The sequence below is a fragment of the Trachurus trachurus genome (genome assembly GCF_905171665.1).
Source record: "Trachurus trachurus genome assembly, chromosome: 2".
NCBI classification, from domain to species: domain Eukaryota; kingdom Metazoa; phylum Chordata; class Actinopteri; order Carangiformes; family Carangidae; genus Trachurus; species Trachurus trachurus.
In genome coordinates, this window is record NC_139914.1 from 8144835 (window position 1) to 8160591 (window position 15757).

At 44.7% G+C, this 15757-nt stretch overlaps 1 protein-coding gene across 1 annotated transcript; it reads right to left on the bottom strand.

The window, feature by feature from the left end:
• Positions 1 to 522: 522 nt before the first annotated feature.
• LOC311000330 (vascular endothelial growth factor C-like) lies at positions 523 to 9211 on the bottom strand (the record flags this gene model as incomplete). Its single annotated transcript, XM_083991012.1, has 8 exons — positions 523 to 724; positions 3486 to 3687; positions 4029 to 4163; positions 5055 to 5158; positions 5269 to 5399; positions 5746 to 5936; positions 6431 to 6695; positions 9110 to 9211. 8 exons carry the CDS (start codon positions 9209 to 9211, stop codon positions 613 to 615), a joined length of 1242 nt encoding a protein of 413 aa, XP_083847138.1. The 3' UTR covers positions 523 to 612.
• Positions 9212 to 15757: the final 6546 nt, after the last annotated feature.

Genomic DNA, 15757 nt, shown 5'->3' on the forward strand with positions numbered 1-15757 from the left:
CTGCTGAAACAGGCCCCGACATCATCACCACATTGCATGAATTCTGCAAAACAAATCCTTCAACCTTTTTAAATACCTCATGACTCAGTGCTGCCAAAAAAAAAGAGTGTGAAGTTGCCTACAGCTTATTTAATCTCGAAAAAAAGACAACATGATGGAGTCTGGTCTGTTATTATCTTATTCCACTTTCCATTTTGCACAGCGAGCGGTGCCTGTGTGCAGCAGCTCGGTGGTTTCTGCTCTTGTTGGAACATGTCGGAGATTAATGCTTGCTCAGGGTCTGACTGATCCGTGCCACTCTTGCTGCCGCGCTCTCAGGTGGTCTCCAGGTGTGACTGGATGTTTCCAGTCAAGATCATGTTATTAGGAGGGACACTGAGAGTCCAATACCTCTCTTGTCTTTTTTTGGGGGGGGATTTTTACACCGCCGTCCCTCCTTTTGTAGCTCCAAATGCTACTCGTGGTCTGTTGTAATCCAATACATGTCAGTGTGTGGTTGCACCTTCCTTCTCCTCCTGTCAGGCGGCATTTCTGCTACTCCTTTGTTCTCAGGCCAAAACGTTTTCAAGCCTAAGTCTGCAGTCCTTGCTCCACTGTCTTGTCTGCGATTGGTTAATTCCAGTCAGTCCTCAGAAAGTCGGGGATGCACTGACAGACTTCGCGGCTGTAGTAAAACCCATTCTGGCACACACGTCTGGGCTTTCTGCAAGGCAACCTGTAACAACTGGAGAGAGGCAGAGAGAGAGGGTGGGTGAGGAGGAGGGTGTGAGCAAGAGCCAGAAAAAGCAAAATCAAGAGGAAGATGAAAGGAGGGAGTTGAAGAAAGACAGAAAAGGGAGGAAATTAGCAAGAGAGTGCAAAGTGCAAAAGACATAAAGAGGAAGATTTTTTAGATAATGGTGGAGGAGGAAGGAGGAAGAGAGAGGAACAGAGGAGAAATAAAAAAGAAGACACAAGGGAGGTTATACTCTCTTGGCATGCACACTATGGATAATTCAGATCTTCACATCCCTTTTGGATAAACACTGATCCAAGTTTTGTTTGTGCGCGCATCAAAAGATCCTGTGTGTGGGAGAACGAGGGAGGATTTCTCCAGAGAGAGGGGGGGGGGAAGAATAAGGTCACATTCTGGGAACTCTCCTTTTCAAAGTCACAGTAGGTGTATGGTCTTCTGTGCACCACCTCCTGTGACCAGATGTTGAGTCAAACCGAGGAATAGACAAAACAATGAACAGAATGATGGAAAGAAATGATATTGGCCTACACTTCCCTGCTGGTCGTACCAGCGACTTGAATGTCGTTTAAAATGATGTGTGAAGTCCCAAATGCTTAAAAACTACTAAGCTAGAAATTTTCTCCACTGTTTTGGCTCTATTATCACGTCAGATGTATTTTAGTCAGTAAAAATAAGTAAAGTCATTCCTGGGAAACAATAAAAACCCTATTGCATAACTTGCAAAAGCACTCTACCAAACAAGGGCAGAAAAGAGCCGAGGACTTGCTGATTTCAAATGATGCATCTCTTTAATGTCTAAACTGATTATTACTCAGCTTGAGTGATTTCTGTGAAATGTAACGCGTCGGTTTGCATGACTTGTGCATGAAATGGTGTTTTATGCAGCGTGTGGTGTGGCAGCGTTTAGTTTGGTCACTGATTGGTTTATTGGGTGTAACTAGATGTTTGGCTCGCTTAAGTGACAGCTAATCTCATCAAGAACTCGTTTGTGTAGTTTAGTAAACACTTTCTTAATCACTGGAGTTAATGTGAATTTGGGTTTATAAGCTGTGAAATTGCTGAATTTGACTTTGAAGAAGCATCCAGCAGTTACATGGGAGTCAAAACAGGGGCTGCAGCTTCACAACCACGGAAATGTAACTCATACCGAGTCTCAGTTTGAGTAACGAGCACTTATTATTTCATCCGTCTTAAGCTGAGAGCGTTTAGAGGCCCTGCCACCGAAGGTCACTTGTGTGTATTTCTGTGAACTTTCCCATACGTGTAAAAGCCATGATTGGGAATCAGTCATATCAAAGCGCGGGGGCTGCTGACGTGTTTGCCTTTGTATCCTGCCACTCCATCTGTCTCCGAGTCTCCGGCCCGCCTGTCTCACGGCTGCTCTGCTCACTGTCATCAAGTTCACCCGGTCTCCCTGCGCGTCTCTCTGCAGGCCTCCGGGTTCACAGGAAGGTTGATCTCCTGCACGCCGGCTGTGGGAACCGCAACACGCATGCAAACCCGCGCACACGCAGCTGAGAGCGTGATCGGACGCTCAGGACGCCCCGTGTCCATAAAAGGCCATATGGAAACATGTGAAATGAAACGGACAAAGCGAGTTTTTTTTTTTTCTGTTTCAACTTTGGAATGTTTGACATGTCCATTGAGATTTTGCCTCTAGCTGCCTCCTCTCAAAGCTCTGGCTCTCAGTCTTTTCCTCTTTCTCTCCCAGGGGGGAACACTTGAGATCGCATCCCAGAGACCCGAGCAGGGCCGAACCCGGCGCACAGGACCGGTTCTCCAAAGCACCAGCCACTGGTTCAGGTAATTCATGATGAGCTGACACAGAAATCTCTTCTGTTGAGAGTTCAGCAGCAGCGCATCACAAATCACAAATCTCCCCTAGTGTAGAGTTGGCTGTTCTCTCTCTTCGTAGCCATGTGGTATGTTGGAAGACACTGTGTACTGACCACAGTCATCTCTGTCCAACAGATCTGGACTCTTTGGGCCCCAGAGACCATGTTACATCACATACTGTACTAGCCCTCAGCATCCCATCACATATTATATGCCCTCTTCAAACACTTAATAAGGAGGTTTGAGTCTGTTCTTGGCCACATATTGTGACACAAGCCTTTATGCATTGAAATAAAAGCAAACAGGTCACTGACCAGAGTGGCAGAGCTGGACAGTTTGCGTAACTATGCGGTTATGTTTATGCAATATCGTAACAATGGAAAGAGGAACCAATGAATTGTTTCGATGCCAGGGTGGAAACCAGACTGTTTCTTATGAATATTATTATCATTGTGGTCAACCAGTTTATGTGGAACATGATGCACAATTTCAATGGAGAAAAGAGGAGGTGGCCGATGTGACACAGTCACACAGAGACAGGAACTGAGCTGATTGCTCAGTATTCTGATGCCAACAAAGAGGAAATGCCATCATCTGTCATCAAATTCCAGCTGCTGTAAGTGGAAAATGTTATTAACAAGCACTTGATTGATGGTTTTCCCTATACTGAAGCAAGATTTATCATTTAAGGCCAACAAAAATGTTTATTATTTCTTATTTGGTTGAGAGCAGAGGGGGTTCTTAAAGTTAAGAGTCGAGTTGGCAGAGAGCCAGAGATACTTGGGATAATTTCATCCCCCAGAGGAGACATTCTCCCTGTGCTTGTCCCGCTCTCTCCACAGGGAGGTCAGAGTGCAGCGCTGAGAAATTCAGTCAAACAGGACGCAGTGTAACGCAGGCTATGTCCACCTACCTGCACTTGTTGCGGTCGAACCTCTTGCCCTGCCGCAGACACGATTCCGCACTCTCCCTGCACTGACACAGGCAGGTGTCGGGGTTCAGCGGCTGGCTCTCGGGACACTGTGCGGCGCACACGCAGCCGCACAGGTCGTCATCCCACCGCTGGCCAGAGGGACACCACTTCCCCTCGCCTTGACCTTCACACTGGCATTCACCTGAGAGAGCAGCAGGGACACAATCAAAGGCAAGCCGTGTTAAGACTTTGCAGCGTTGTTATGGGTTAATTGTTTGGCGGTGGTGTCGTTACTTGTTTGATAGTTGCATAAACTTCCTTCCTCTTATCTGTCGTGATCTGACTGACAACCCTGTTCTCATAAATGTGCTATATTTACAGTAAACCGCTGCTTGTGAAACCCAGATGGATTTGGCAAATTGGTGTTTTTAAGGAGCGCTGTTCTTCTTCATCCTTTCTAGTGCTGCAGACTTTAAGCCTTTGATTCTGGTTTAAAGAACATTATATTTTCATGTGTCCTCAATAACTATAATGTCTCCTTACAGGTGTTGTGGTCCAGCTTCCAGCCCGGATCGCAGCTGTCCTCGGTGAGTCCGTTTCGACACACGCACTCGCAGGTTGACTCCTGCAGGACCCTGTTGGGCCCACACAGAGCCAGCAGACCTGAATCCAGTGAGTCTGGAGGCCACATGGAAAAGAAATAAACAGAGTTATTGTGTTGTGTTCCAGACCACCACTGCACGGCTTTAGACTCTTGGGCTTGTTTGTTAAACAGCCACAGCATCAGAGGTCAAAGTCCTAAGAGGCTTTCCCGAAATGACCATATAAACTGCCTAAATACCTCCAATTATTTATCTATCAAATCATTCTAATTCTCTCCCAGTGGCCTCTGTTTACAGTGGGTTATATAAATCAAAAGTAGGTGGGGATGCTAGGAGCTGTAGTGCGCTACATGATTGTACAAGTCAGATGCCACAAAGGCACTTTGGCTTCTCGTGTTACTGTTGGATAAACATTCCCTCAGGCTGAATTTGTTTCATATCATTTCATTCGCCGTCAACGCATCATCATCATCATCACGATCATTTGGCGGCGGTGGTGGGGAGGTTTTGAAACGAAATGTGACTCACAAGCAGTTGGGAATTTTTGGCCTAAATAAAAGCACAGCTCTCAAAACAGGAGATTTCTAAAAAGCTGTTGACAGGTTGTAGGTAATTTGTGCGCTCCAAGGTGACGGTACACAGATTACACAGCAGGTGGTTTCCAGTGTTGTGTTTACTCCTGACCCTCATGCGTTATCGTCACGCCACCCAAACACAGGCCGGACTGGAACATGCTGCTTCCATTTGGAGCTTGCGTATGACTTGTCTGACATCCTGGTCTCCACCCTCTTAACTGAGCATGTAACAATGCATTTTCTGTAAGTACTTGTGAGTTGTTGTTTGGATTTCTTGGTCAATTTTCATCGGCCAAATTTGTCACTAGGGTTTCATGTTGGCTAAAGTGTGTTTCTTATTTATTTAAGTGTTTCACAAGCCAATAACACAGTCAGAAACTGAACTAGTTTACCTGTTTCTCTCGCCGAGTAGTTTATGGCGTCAGCTGAGACACACACGCAGTTCACTGGATCCCAGAGCGACCCTGAGGCGCAGGGGACTTCAGGAGGGGAGCACCTACACACACACACACACACACACACACGTTTTATGAATGAATCACCGACACTGACTCAGAGACGTTTGCAACCACGCGTCACTCCGTGCTTTCTCTCTCTCTCACTCACAGGTGATCCGTCGCAGCTCGCCTGATGATGGAGTGGAGCGGCCGCTTGGGGAGGCACTCGCACGTCGTGTGGTTGACGAAGGTTACCATGACGACGGCGCGGTCCATCCTGGGAGGGGACAGCTCCATCAGCTGCCGGGAAAGACGGGATTAAGGTCAGAGAGGTGTGTCGGTAAGAAAACAATAACTCATCGCTTTTGTTCCTTTGTTCTTTCATCAGTTGTGAGTTGTGTTTGTGCAGCAGGAGTTGATGTAAGTGTTGCAAAACTTGTGCGAAGCTGCACGGTCTTGATGTCCACTCGGAGCCAAAGGGTGTCCCGTTGCAGTGAGGGGGTGGGATGTGATGCAGATGAGTTTGTTATGTAACTGGGTACATTGTTTTCTGTCCTCTCTCCTGAGGCGGTTTGAGGTGTAAGAGCAGTAAAATACCAACACGGTCGTGTAATGGAGCAGTGTGGAGAATAAACGGAGCGCTCACCGTCTTGTTCACCAGCGAGTGGCTGGTGTTGGCGCAGTAAAAGGCCTCGTTGGTGCAGCAGCCGCCGCAGCGATGCAGCGCCACGCAGCGAGGGAGGTAGAACTGACTGGTGGATTCTGGGTACTCTTTGGCAACCTCGATGCACACCTCTCTGGGCTGGCACGAGGTCCTCTGGATCTCCTCTAGGATGACTGAAAACACATGCCATTAGGAAAGTGGATTTAGTTTTTTGACACTGTATCTGAAACTAAGAGAGAATAGGAGTTTTAATTTACCTGCAATTAGAGGTTTCAGGGGGAAACGGGAGGGAATTATAGAATTAATCTAATTTTCATTTTCCAGTCCTCTCTCCAGCTTCAGGCTTCGTTTCTACATTTATTGCATTTACCACCCACTTTTGTCTGTCTCCAGTGCAATGAGATCTGTCTGGCATTCCACAAAAACATGATTTCTCTTGTTATATCACCACTGCTCTGATTTTTTTAAGCATTTTGGTGCTTTGGCCTGGCTTTTTTTTTTTTTTTAAATACTGCAGAATGAGGAGAGGAGGGGAAGAGCTTTTAAATGTCATCTGGCTCAGACAACAGAGAAATATCTCAGATGTTGTCGTTCTGAGCCCAACTCCAGTTCAAACACATTATTATCTCTTAATTCAACTACATTTGTCATGTTCTTTTTCTTATACCTTCAAAAGTCCCGTCCATTCTATAAAGAGCCTCCTCCCTCGGGTGACCCCACAGGTCGTCGTCGTTGGAGTGGACCGAGGGGCCGGCTGAGGTGGGGGAATAAGACGGGGAAGAAGAGGAGGAGGAGGAGGAGGAGGAGGCCTGCCATGCTTTCTTCCTCAGGCAGTGTTGAAGCAAACTGTACTCTGGGTACACAAGCTGCAATAGCTGATCCACATTGGTTACTGTCTCCAAACTGGGCTGGTCGTCTGACATCACCGGAGCCTGGAGGAGGGTAAACAAGGAACTTTAATAACATGAAATGCAGTTTTAAGAGAGTTTTCAGGCCCATTGATCCTGTTGTTTAATATTTCTGTCCTGATTCGGTAGGAAACCAATCAGACAGCGTCAGCTTTGCTGCTTTGTGCTGGATAAACAGTGAATACCTCTGCTACCAATGTGTTGTGACATGTTGCTGTTGGCTACTGTTAGTTATTATGGGTACGTGTGTCCTCTCCTCACCTACGCACACTTAACTTATTGTTATATTCAAATTCGCAAGGACACCGCAAAGTGTTTCCTTCATGCCCCCGTTTCTCAGTCTGTGTAGTCGAGCCTTTTAAAACCGCGCACTTGAAAAACTTCACCCAAGGCAAAGTGATAACACTTGAAAATACCTGCTGCTGCTGCTGCTGCAGTGCCCTTGAGCATGACGCTGTAATGTGACCTAGTTTTACCCACAGGCTTCTGGTTTCACACATCTGTGCTTTCTAGCACCTCACGGCTGCTTCAGGAGTAAAAACCCAGACTTCCCTCCATGACAGGTCGAACCTCCAGCTTCCTGTCACCTTCAGGGGGAGAAGCAGCTCCGCGTCGGCTTCAACGGACCAAACAAGAGTTGCGATTGTCGGGCTCAGCCGCAACCCACATAATCGCCATCACTGAGGGCTTTATGAGGTGGAAAAGGTTATCGCTCCACAAAACCATTCCTGCGGTGAGTCACCCCCGTAATGATTTTTTTTGGCTGCTGTTGTACTACTCCCAGATACAGTTAGATGATAGATTAAAAAGGTTAATTGTGTAACAGTTTCCGTGTCATGTGGGGATGGGATGGGGGGGGGGTAAATGTCAGCTGAGACTTTGAGTATCACACATTGGTTCTTCCTCCAGGGAGCGTGGGTGATTGTTTGGTTTCCCAGCGTGAGAAGGAGCGAGCTGGCACAGCTGGTCTTCAACCTTAACACAAACCAGATCTCTGCCGTTATCAGCTCCGCCATTTATCTCCTTCTCTGCCTCACTCTCTCACTCTTCCTGTCTCTACCCATCTGGCTCCTACGTCTCACTTTATAGCTCTCCTATGCATGTCATATCAAACGTCAACATCAGCACGTGATAAAGACAAACTGGAGCTCAGGCCGGAGGGAGGCGCGAGTATCAGCGTCATCAAGTCAATGCGTAAAATGAAATGAAGTGGCATCAGGTCATTATCAGGTGATGTTGAATGTGTGTTTCATAAGCCATAGTTGACGTCTTGTGGCCTCTCAGTGGGAAATGAAAAGAACTGACGACTGGTTTTTCATCATCACCGGTTTACAGTTACTCTTCATTAGGAGGGGTTTCCCTCCTCGGCCTTAAAGGAAATGAGCAATACTACGCTGCTGCTGCTGCGTTGGGTGAGGGACTCCTCTCTCTCTCTCTTTCTTTCAAGCTCTTCCCAGATTTCCTCTTTTTCTTTCAGTTCCCCTCTGTTTGCTTCGTGCGGTTAAGAAGTGGTCACATGACATGAGGTCATCGCCGTGGGACTATGAGGTCATGACAGGACAGTCAGTCGTCCAGCGCTCTGGGGTGTGTCCATCATTAGATACAGCTGGCACTCAGGCATGTATATGAACACACCCATGCATTCGTCCCTCGGTCTGTCTTCCTGCATCTTATGGCCGAAGCCGTTGTTGCACGATTGTCTTTGAATTCTTTTGATAACCGTCCAGTCCCGTCAAAATATGACTTGTAATTCATTCATTCTCTCAATTCCAAGCTGATTAGATATTACTCAGTAAATCTCCTCCTGCATTCAGACACAGTGTTTAACAAGAAAGGAAATAAATTCCCAGTCGTAAACTGATGCAGCCAACTGAACATTAAATGAGATATTACCACGTCTCATTGCCAGAGCTTGAGACATAATAACTTTATATTATGTTTCCTGGCTTCATCACAAACAGTGAAGTCAACACTGATGTGGATTGATCAGAATTTTAACAATGACTATTAAATGAGGATTTACAATCAGGATCTTAAAAGAAACTCACTTTGATTGTAAAAGACAATCAGACTGGTTGCTTTTAAGCTTTTGCTTATAATTAAAAATGCTAATATGCATTCTACAAATAGCTATTAAGGGATAAACATTGATGATTTATTCCCCATCTGAATGTTGCAACATGCTGATGACTCCATGTTGTATGTGTACAGCTCTACTGCTCTACCAGCCTCTAGATGTTTTTCTTGGAAACATCTCAACTCATTTGTTGAACTTGTTCCTGTCATTTAATAACCATTAAGAAACATTTTATCACACAGATGACTCATTCAAACTCATTCAAACTATGCAACTCGAGTGAATGAGAAAAGGTGCAACAGTGTTTTATGATTAAGAGACCAAGCATTTTTACAGATGGGAGAGAAATGAAACATCTTACCTCTGTGCCCATGTCTCCAGTTTGGTAATAGTCTGTATAGTCTTGTCCTGAGCACAAACTGCTGATATTAAGCATCCATAGGAGCAAAGCTGGTATCCACATAGTGAGGAGATGGAGAAGAGAGGATGGAGAGGAGATTACAGGGCAGAGGAGGAGGAAGTTAGTGTATTTATAACTGGATGTAAAGTGATAGATAGAGAGAGAGGAGGAGAGGAAGGTGGATGAGTCTGAGGTGAAGAGGAGGAGCAGGAGGGCACTACAGACTCAGCAGGTTTCTGTTTGCTCCCCTCTTCATTCTATCCTGGAACAAAGTTGCTCTTCTGGCGCAGGTTGTTTGAATTTGGAAAATCGTCCGAATAAATCATGATGAGGAAGTCTGGGTTTTTCACACAGCTGGTTTTTCGTTCTCCCCCCTCTTCTTCATAGGAAGTCTGTCCTGCTCCTCTCCCACCGCACGTCGTCCATTCTCGCCGCCGTCCGTGTGGGATGTTATCAGAGTCCCAATCAGCCTCGGTCGTTCCTCTCCGGTCTCTTCTTCGTGCCCTTCACACTGGTGCACCTCCTTGCTTTTCTTTATCTTTATTTTCCTTTCCGTTCAGTTCACTCTGCAGCCGTGCTCTTCCCTCCCTCTGTCTCTCTCTCTCTGATTATCACTGCCTCTTTATCTGTCTCCTGTTTCTCTCAGAAACCTTCAGGGCAAAGCTCTCGCTCTCTCTCTCTCTCTCCTTCGCTCTGTCTCTCTCTCTCTCTCCCCGGACTTTTCTCTTCTTCTCTTTTTTGCCGCTTTCTAAATCTGTCACAACTTTTCTGTCAGGCCGTCTGATCAAAGAGAGTGAGGGAGAAGGAGAAAAAAAAACGTGGAGGAGCTTATTCCAAATCCAGCTCTTGACATTGAGGTTTTTCTTTTCTTGAGAAAAAGCTTGAGGTTTTTAAAAAAAAAAAAAGAAAGAAAGAAAGAAAGAAAGAAAGAAGCTTTTGGTGTTAAGTTCTTTTCCAAACAGAGGGAATGTGCGTCCTGTTCATAGATGTCCTGCTGGAGTGAATGAGAAAAAAGCTACAAGAATGGAAGGATTGTCTGTTGTGGGTGGAGTGAAGGATCCGAGAGAGGATTGTGTTGTAGCTGATGTTGGAGCTGGCACTTTTTTTTCCTTCTTTCTTTTTTTTTCTCCACCATAAATTGCAGGCTATAGACTGCTAACAGGCACTGGCACACATTCTCCTCACACGTGCCATCATCCTCTCCTTAGTTGATTTGAATTCACCGCAGAGGTTTATTTTTACTGTTTTTATGACTGAAAGAAAAAAGAAAAAGAAAAAAAAAAAACAGGTTGGACTGGCTCTTTTCTTTTCTCACACATTCATTATCTTCTCCATCTTTGCAGCGCTGCGTAACAGCAGCAGCAGCAGCCATTGAGGTTTGTGTTCAGTAGCAGTGAATGTGAACGTGAGAGTTTCCTAACTTGCAGCTCTTAAGTGTCTTTTTATGAGCTGTTAATACCCACGCCGTCTCTCTGCTTTACGTCAGCTGCCCCCAATTCCTTCTGGTTTCTCTTCACCTCACTAAACACCGCTTCAGTGTCAAGACTCGTCTGTGTGCGTGTGTGAGAAAGACACAGTTAAAGCCATGAAATTGGCCTCACACCTGCAGCTCCCAACACCTTTTTCTGCTTTTACTCCTCCACACTTCATCAAGCTCCTTTCTTTTCTCTCCCCCCCCCCCCCCCCCCCCTCTCTCCCTCCTGCCTGCTCTGTCTGTCTTTCTCTCTGTGGTTTGTCAGTTCAAGGTCCTAAAAAAGACAAACTTTACATACCTCCTTAACTATACTGCCCCAAGGCTGTGGGCTTGTGTCTCTGTGTCATGAAGGAGGAGGAGGAGGAGGAGGGTAAGGAGAGGTGAACAGCAGAAGGAGTCGACATCTTTGTCTCAATTATGATAGATTTATATATATTCTCTTTTTCCTCTTTCAGGGCAAAGCAGTTACCGACACAGCTGTAAAATAAATTCCAGAGAAGAGGTGCAGACAGGACAGGTGGGAGAGAGGATGAGGAGGGACGGGAGCGGGGAGGTGTGTCTGGGAAACGCTCGAATGAGAAAACATCCGATTTTTTGGGCGAGTCACTGCCAGCCTTCTGCGGGGATTAAAGACGCACACACACAGCGGCAAGTGTGTGCTTGCAGTGTGCTTTATGTGTTGAAATCTGTGCAACCAAATTCCACATTCCAGTCATTGCTTCCTCCATTTCATCATGTGAGCAGGGAGCATAGAATTGGTGATGATAGAGAGGGAGGTTTATTGGTATGAATGTGTGCTTTTTTTTTTTAAAAAGAGAAATTACATGCTGCTTGAAAATGAACTGGCATGAACTGGCATTTAAACTCTGGTTGGTATTTATCGACCACAGTCCCCCCCAGAGGCCGACAACCAAACAAAGACGACCTAAACCTACGCAGAAGTGACGTCAAGTCACACAAAATTGCATACAAATAAGAGAAGGTCACAATTTTGTAATAACAGTACCGACTATGTGTTTCCTGTTTCATTAATAATTTGGCATGATCAGGACGGGTCCTCGGTTCAAAAGCTGACAGAATGATGTTGTTTCTGTCAACCAAATTGAAACTTCTACCAGTCCAGATTTTAAAATAATAAAACAGCCAATTTTTTTCCCGAAAATAAAACCGCAGTAATTTCCTTTGTTTGTGAAATAACTGCCAGGCCAGATGAACTTTGTGAACCAGCTCAAAAATTGCACTTATCTACAGCAGAAATATTTGCGGTAAACGGCTGAATGACAGTCAGACCTGTATCCACAGCAGAGGAACCAAAGAGAGAAGTTTCTTTTCAATCTTAAATCATTATGTGAATTCTTTAACCAAATAACTAAACCTGGAATTTCTCAAGACAGGGAAACTTTACAGTTGCACTTATTATGATTCTCATTAAAACAAATCATAGCTTATAGTGTATTCATGGCAACTAGGACCTCCATTTCATCTACCAGGTACAAGTTGTAACCTTGAGGTGAACACAGAGAACTCACTGAGCTCTTTGGTCCATGAAAACCAAAGAAGAAATGGAGAAACCAGACTGCTGCAGCATCTTCATGCAGTTGCTCTCGAGACATAAAGACAAACCTTTTCATTTACAACAGATGCTTTTATTTCCCTCATTTTCTTAAAATTTAGAGAAGAGGCTTTTTTAAATGAAGTGCATTAAGTGTTTCAACTCAACCTGAAGGCCATTCATCTCCAGAGAAAGATCACTGCAGATTTTTGGTACATTTGATGTGGTATCATATACTGGCAGAACACGTGTCATTATCACAGATATTATTCACAGCATAGTGGATTTAGTTACGATGCAATCCCCTTTAACAACACAAGCAGTGTTTATATTATTTATGGTTCAGTTTCTCTCTCTTTTCACAGCTGTCCTTGCTTGGCATCATCTCCGTTTATCAATGCCGTGTTTTTCAGCCTCAACATCCTGTGCCCTGCGGTAGATAGAGTACCCTTTGCACCAGACACTTGTACAACTCACACAGCAGAGTCATTGTCCTCCATGATTGTGGAAAATAGCTTCCTTTTTTTTTATATCTGTTTCAGTGTGGCGGTGCAGCAGCAGCAGCAGCAGCAGCATGGTGGAGGCTCCTCTCCGGGTTCGTCCGTCCATCCTGGTCTTTACACTCTCAACTTGGATGGCGTGCTGGAAACAGTCAGTAACAAACATGTGGCATCCAGTTAAAAGGATTTCACTATGAAGTATCACACTTTTAATTCTGGAAGCTTCTCAGATGAGCACCAGTTTTTAATTCAATAAGTTTATCTGGATCGGATTTAGTTTACTAGCTACTTTCCATCCGTAGTCCCTGGGCACATAACAAAACAAACATCCATACATGTGCATATATATTATACACCCACTCACATGACACAAACATTCAGGTACAAAACTGATTTCATAACAGAAGGAAATAGGAACATACAGTTATTAAAATACTTCATACTTTGACAAAGTTCAAAAAAATAATTAGATTAATGCTAAAAGAAAAAGCAGATTGAGCAAAGGCAGAGCTACGCTCAGGGATTTTCTGTCTAAGATTTCAGGGCTTTTTTGTGGAGCGACCTGATGGGTTTCAAGAGACAGATGTGTTGCACGTACTGTCCTTCCACATATCAGGTGAAGCGGCTGCGTTTCTGTTCTGTTGAGCACACAATACAGTAGAAGTGGTTGGTTACTGTGAAGGAGATTTCCTTCCAAACAACAGAGGAGCTCATGATCACTTTTAATCCTCTGATGACAAGCGAGGCATTAAAAATCTACGTCCTGTTTCGCCAGAGCCGGCAACAACAGACGATTGGCCTCGGATTTGGCTTCTGCTTTGACCGACTGACGCAGCGTGGGCCTCACCTAGAGACAAGATAACATGTAAATGACAACAAAGGTAGATTTGTACTGGAATCAGATTATATAACAGAACACAAATGTCCCTTTTTTTTTTAACATCCCTCCTCATTCATTTCTACTCAATACACTAGAAGGTTGTCAGTAGCCATGTCTGATTTGTGTGGGTCATGAGACGCTCGTGTAGTGTTGTTACACAGTCTGCAGGCACATAATTAAATGCTTTGTGGATTTAGAGTAATGAGGGCCTAAATTAACAAGACCTTTAATTACATACATGCTCACATGGTTGCTTTATGGAAAAATCCCAGTTACACAGTTGTTTCTTGAAGTCAAAGGTACAACGCACCAAACGGCTGCTTTGTTTGTTTGTTTTTTTATTTTATCTAAGGTGAGGATTCGGTCCCCCCGCCGGCGGCGACCCTCTGCCACGTTGACGTCTGCCTCGCGCGTCCTCTCAGCCTCCCGACACCGTGACTCTCTCTCCCTACGCTCACTGGAAACACCGGAAGGAAGAGGAATGTCACGAATTTCTCCACCACAGAGACAAAATTAACCTGAAAATCAGCCGGTGGTTGGTTTGCCCCAGGAAGTCTCATGTGTCGTGTCGTAACTGTCTCCGTCTCCAATAGGAAAGTTAGTGTTGCATGTCCTGATTGCTTTTAAATGACTGTGTATATGTGACCTGCAGCTGCGTTGATTCTTTTACATGAGGTGGAATTTGTATGTTTTTGATTTCAGAGGATTCCCCACTGGTTTGATGCTTGTTGTGGACCATGCTGGAGTTTAGAGACTCTCCTCCATTGGAAACCACAGAGGGTCCAAGAGAGCAGGGTTTGAGACAGTTGGCACGACTCAACTCAGCTGCATGTAAAAGAAAAACCACACCTGGAGGGTTTTTTTTCCCCCCTTGAACACTTTATCCAGTGTGTGTTTGCCCAGTTCAGAGCGTGTTGTGGCTTTGTCCAAGCTGAGTCAGTGATATTCTGGATCCTCTAGGCCAGAACTAGCCCTGGAAACACGCAAAAGGTTTCAATGGATCTCTGTGGAGCCTGGCTGGTGCGTGTGGCTTCAGACAGACATATGGTGCAAGTGTAGAAAGTACAGTGTGGTAATGTTGTGTTTGTATGGCAGTTTGCTGCAAGTTCCTTTGGAGCTGCTGTACAACACCTTGAGAAATGTTGACTGGGACTGACATGAATGAATGAATGAATGAGCTGGAGCTGGAGGGCAGATGAAGGTGTATATATTATACACATATTTAAGTGCACACAACGTTGTGCACTTTGAGCAAGCCTTCTGGGGACTTATGTTATTTATATACAGAATTTGTTCAAGAAGAAAATATGTAATTTTATACAGTTTTATTTGCACATAAGCACCATGTTGCACTGTGCCTTGTGCTGCTCCATGCCTGCCATCTTGTGGTTTGCTAATGTCACAACATCATTATCAATAGCTGTAATAGGACCCTCTATCTTTTAGAAAGTTATTAATGATTGAACCTTAAGGGATATTTGTTAATTTGCTTTGTTATATTTTATATTATATGACACTGTTTGAACTTACTGACCCGAGCAACGAGCCACTTTCTCCACAATGAGCCAGAGTCCAGACTGTGGACAGGAGGAGGAGGAGGAGGAAGACGACGATGACGACGACTTTCCTGAGCTTCAGGAAACTGTGTGTGATTCTGCACTGGGACTTTTCACTATGTTTCACCACGTTTTTTCTAAGATAAAACCACAGCAGGATTCATGTGGACTCTGGAGATGAGACTGAATCGACGCCAGTCAAAGAAGCAATGCAGGTTCAGCATCTTCCAAACATCATCATCTCTGTGATTTAACCCACAGGAAACATTTGCAATACTTTTTACACCACCATCACTATCTGGACTACCAACAAGAGACGTTGTCACATTTGCCTATTTATAAATCCAGCACGTTGTTTATTCTGTAATATTTCTATGAAGTTGTGAATTGTAATGAGATTAAACAGTTTGTTCCACATGTTACAGTCTCAATGAGGATAAAACACTGTCACGTTATTAATGGCTGAGTGAATATGTCATGTTCATTATGTTTCATCAAGATGAAACACTCCACATGAAGGACACGAGGACGACACAATGCTCAATGATATCAAACAAAACAGGTTCTGGGTCTGGTCTAAACTTGTCAGCCACTAATTGGCAGTCACACACACACAGAGGAGGTATCAGTGTGTTACCACAGTGCCC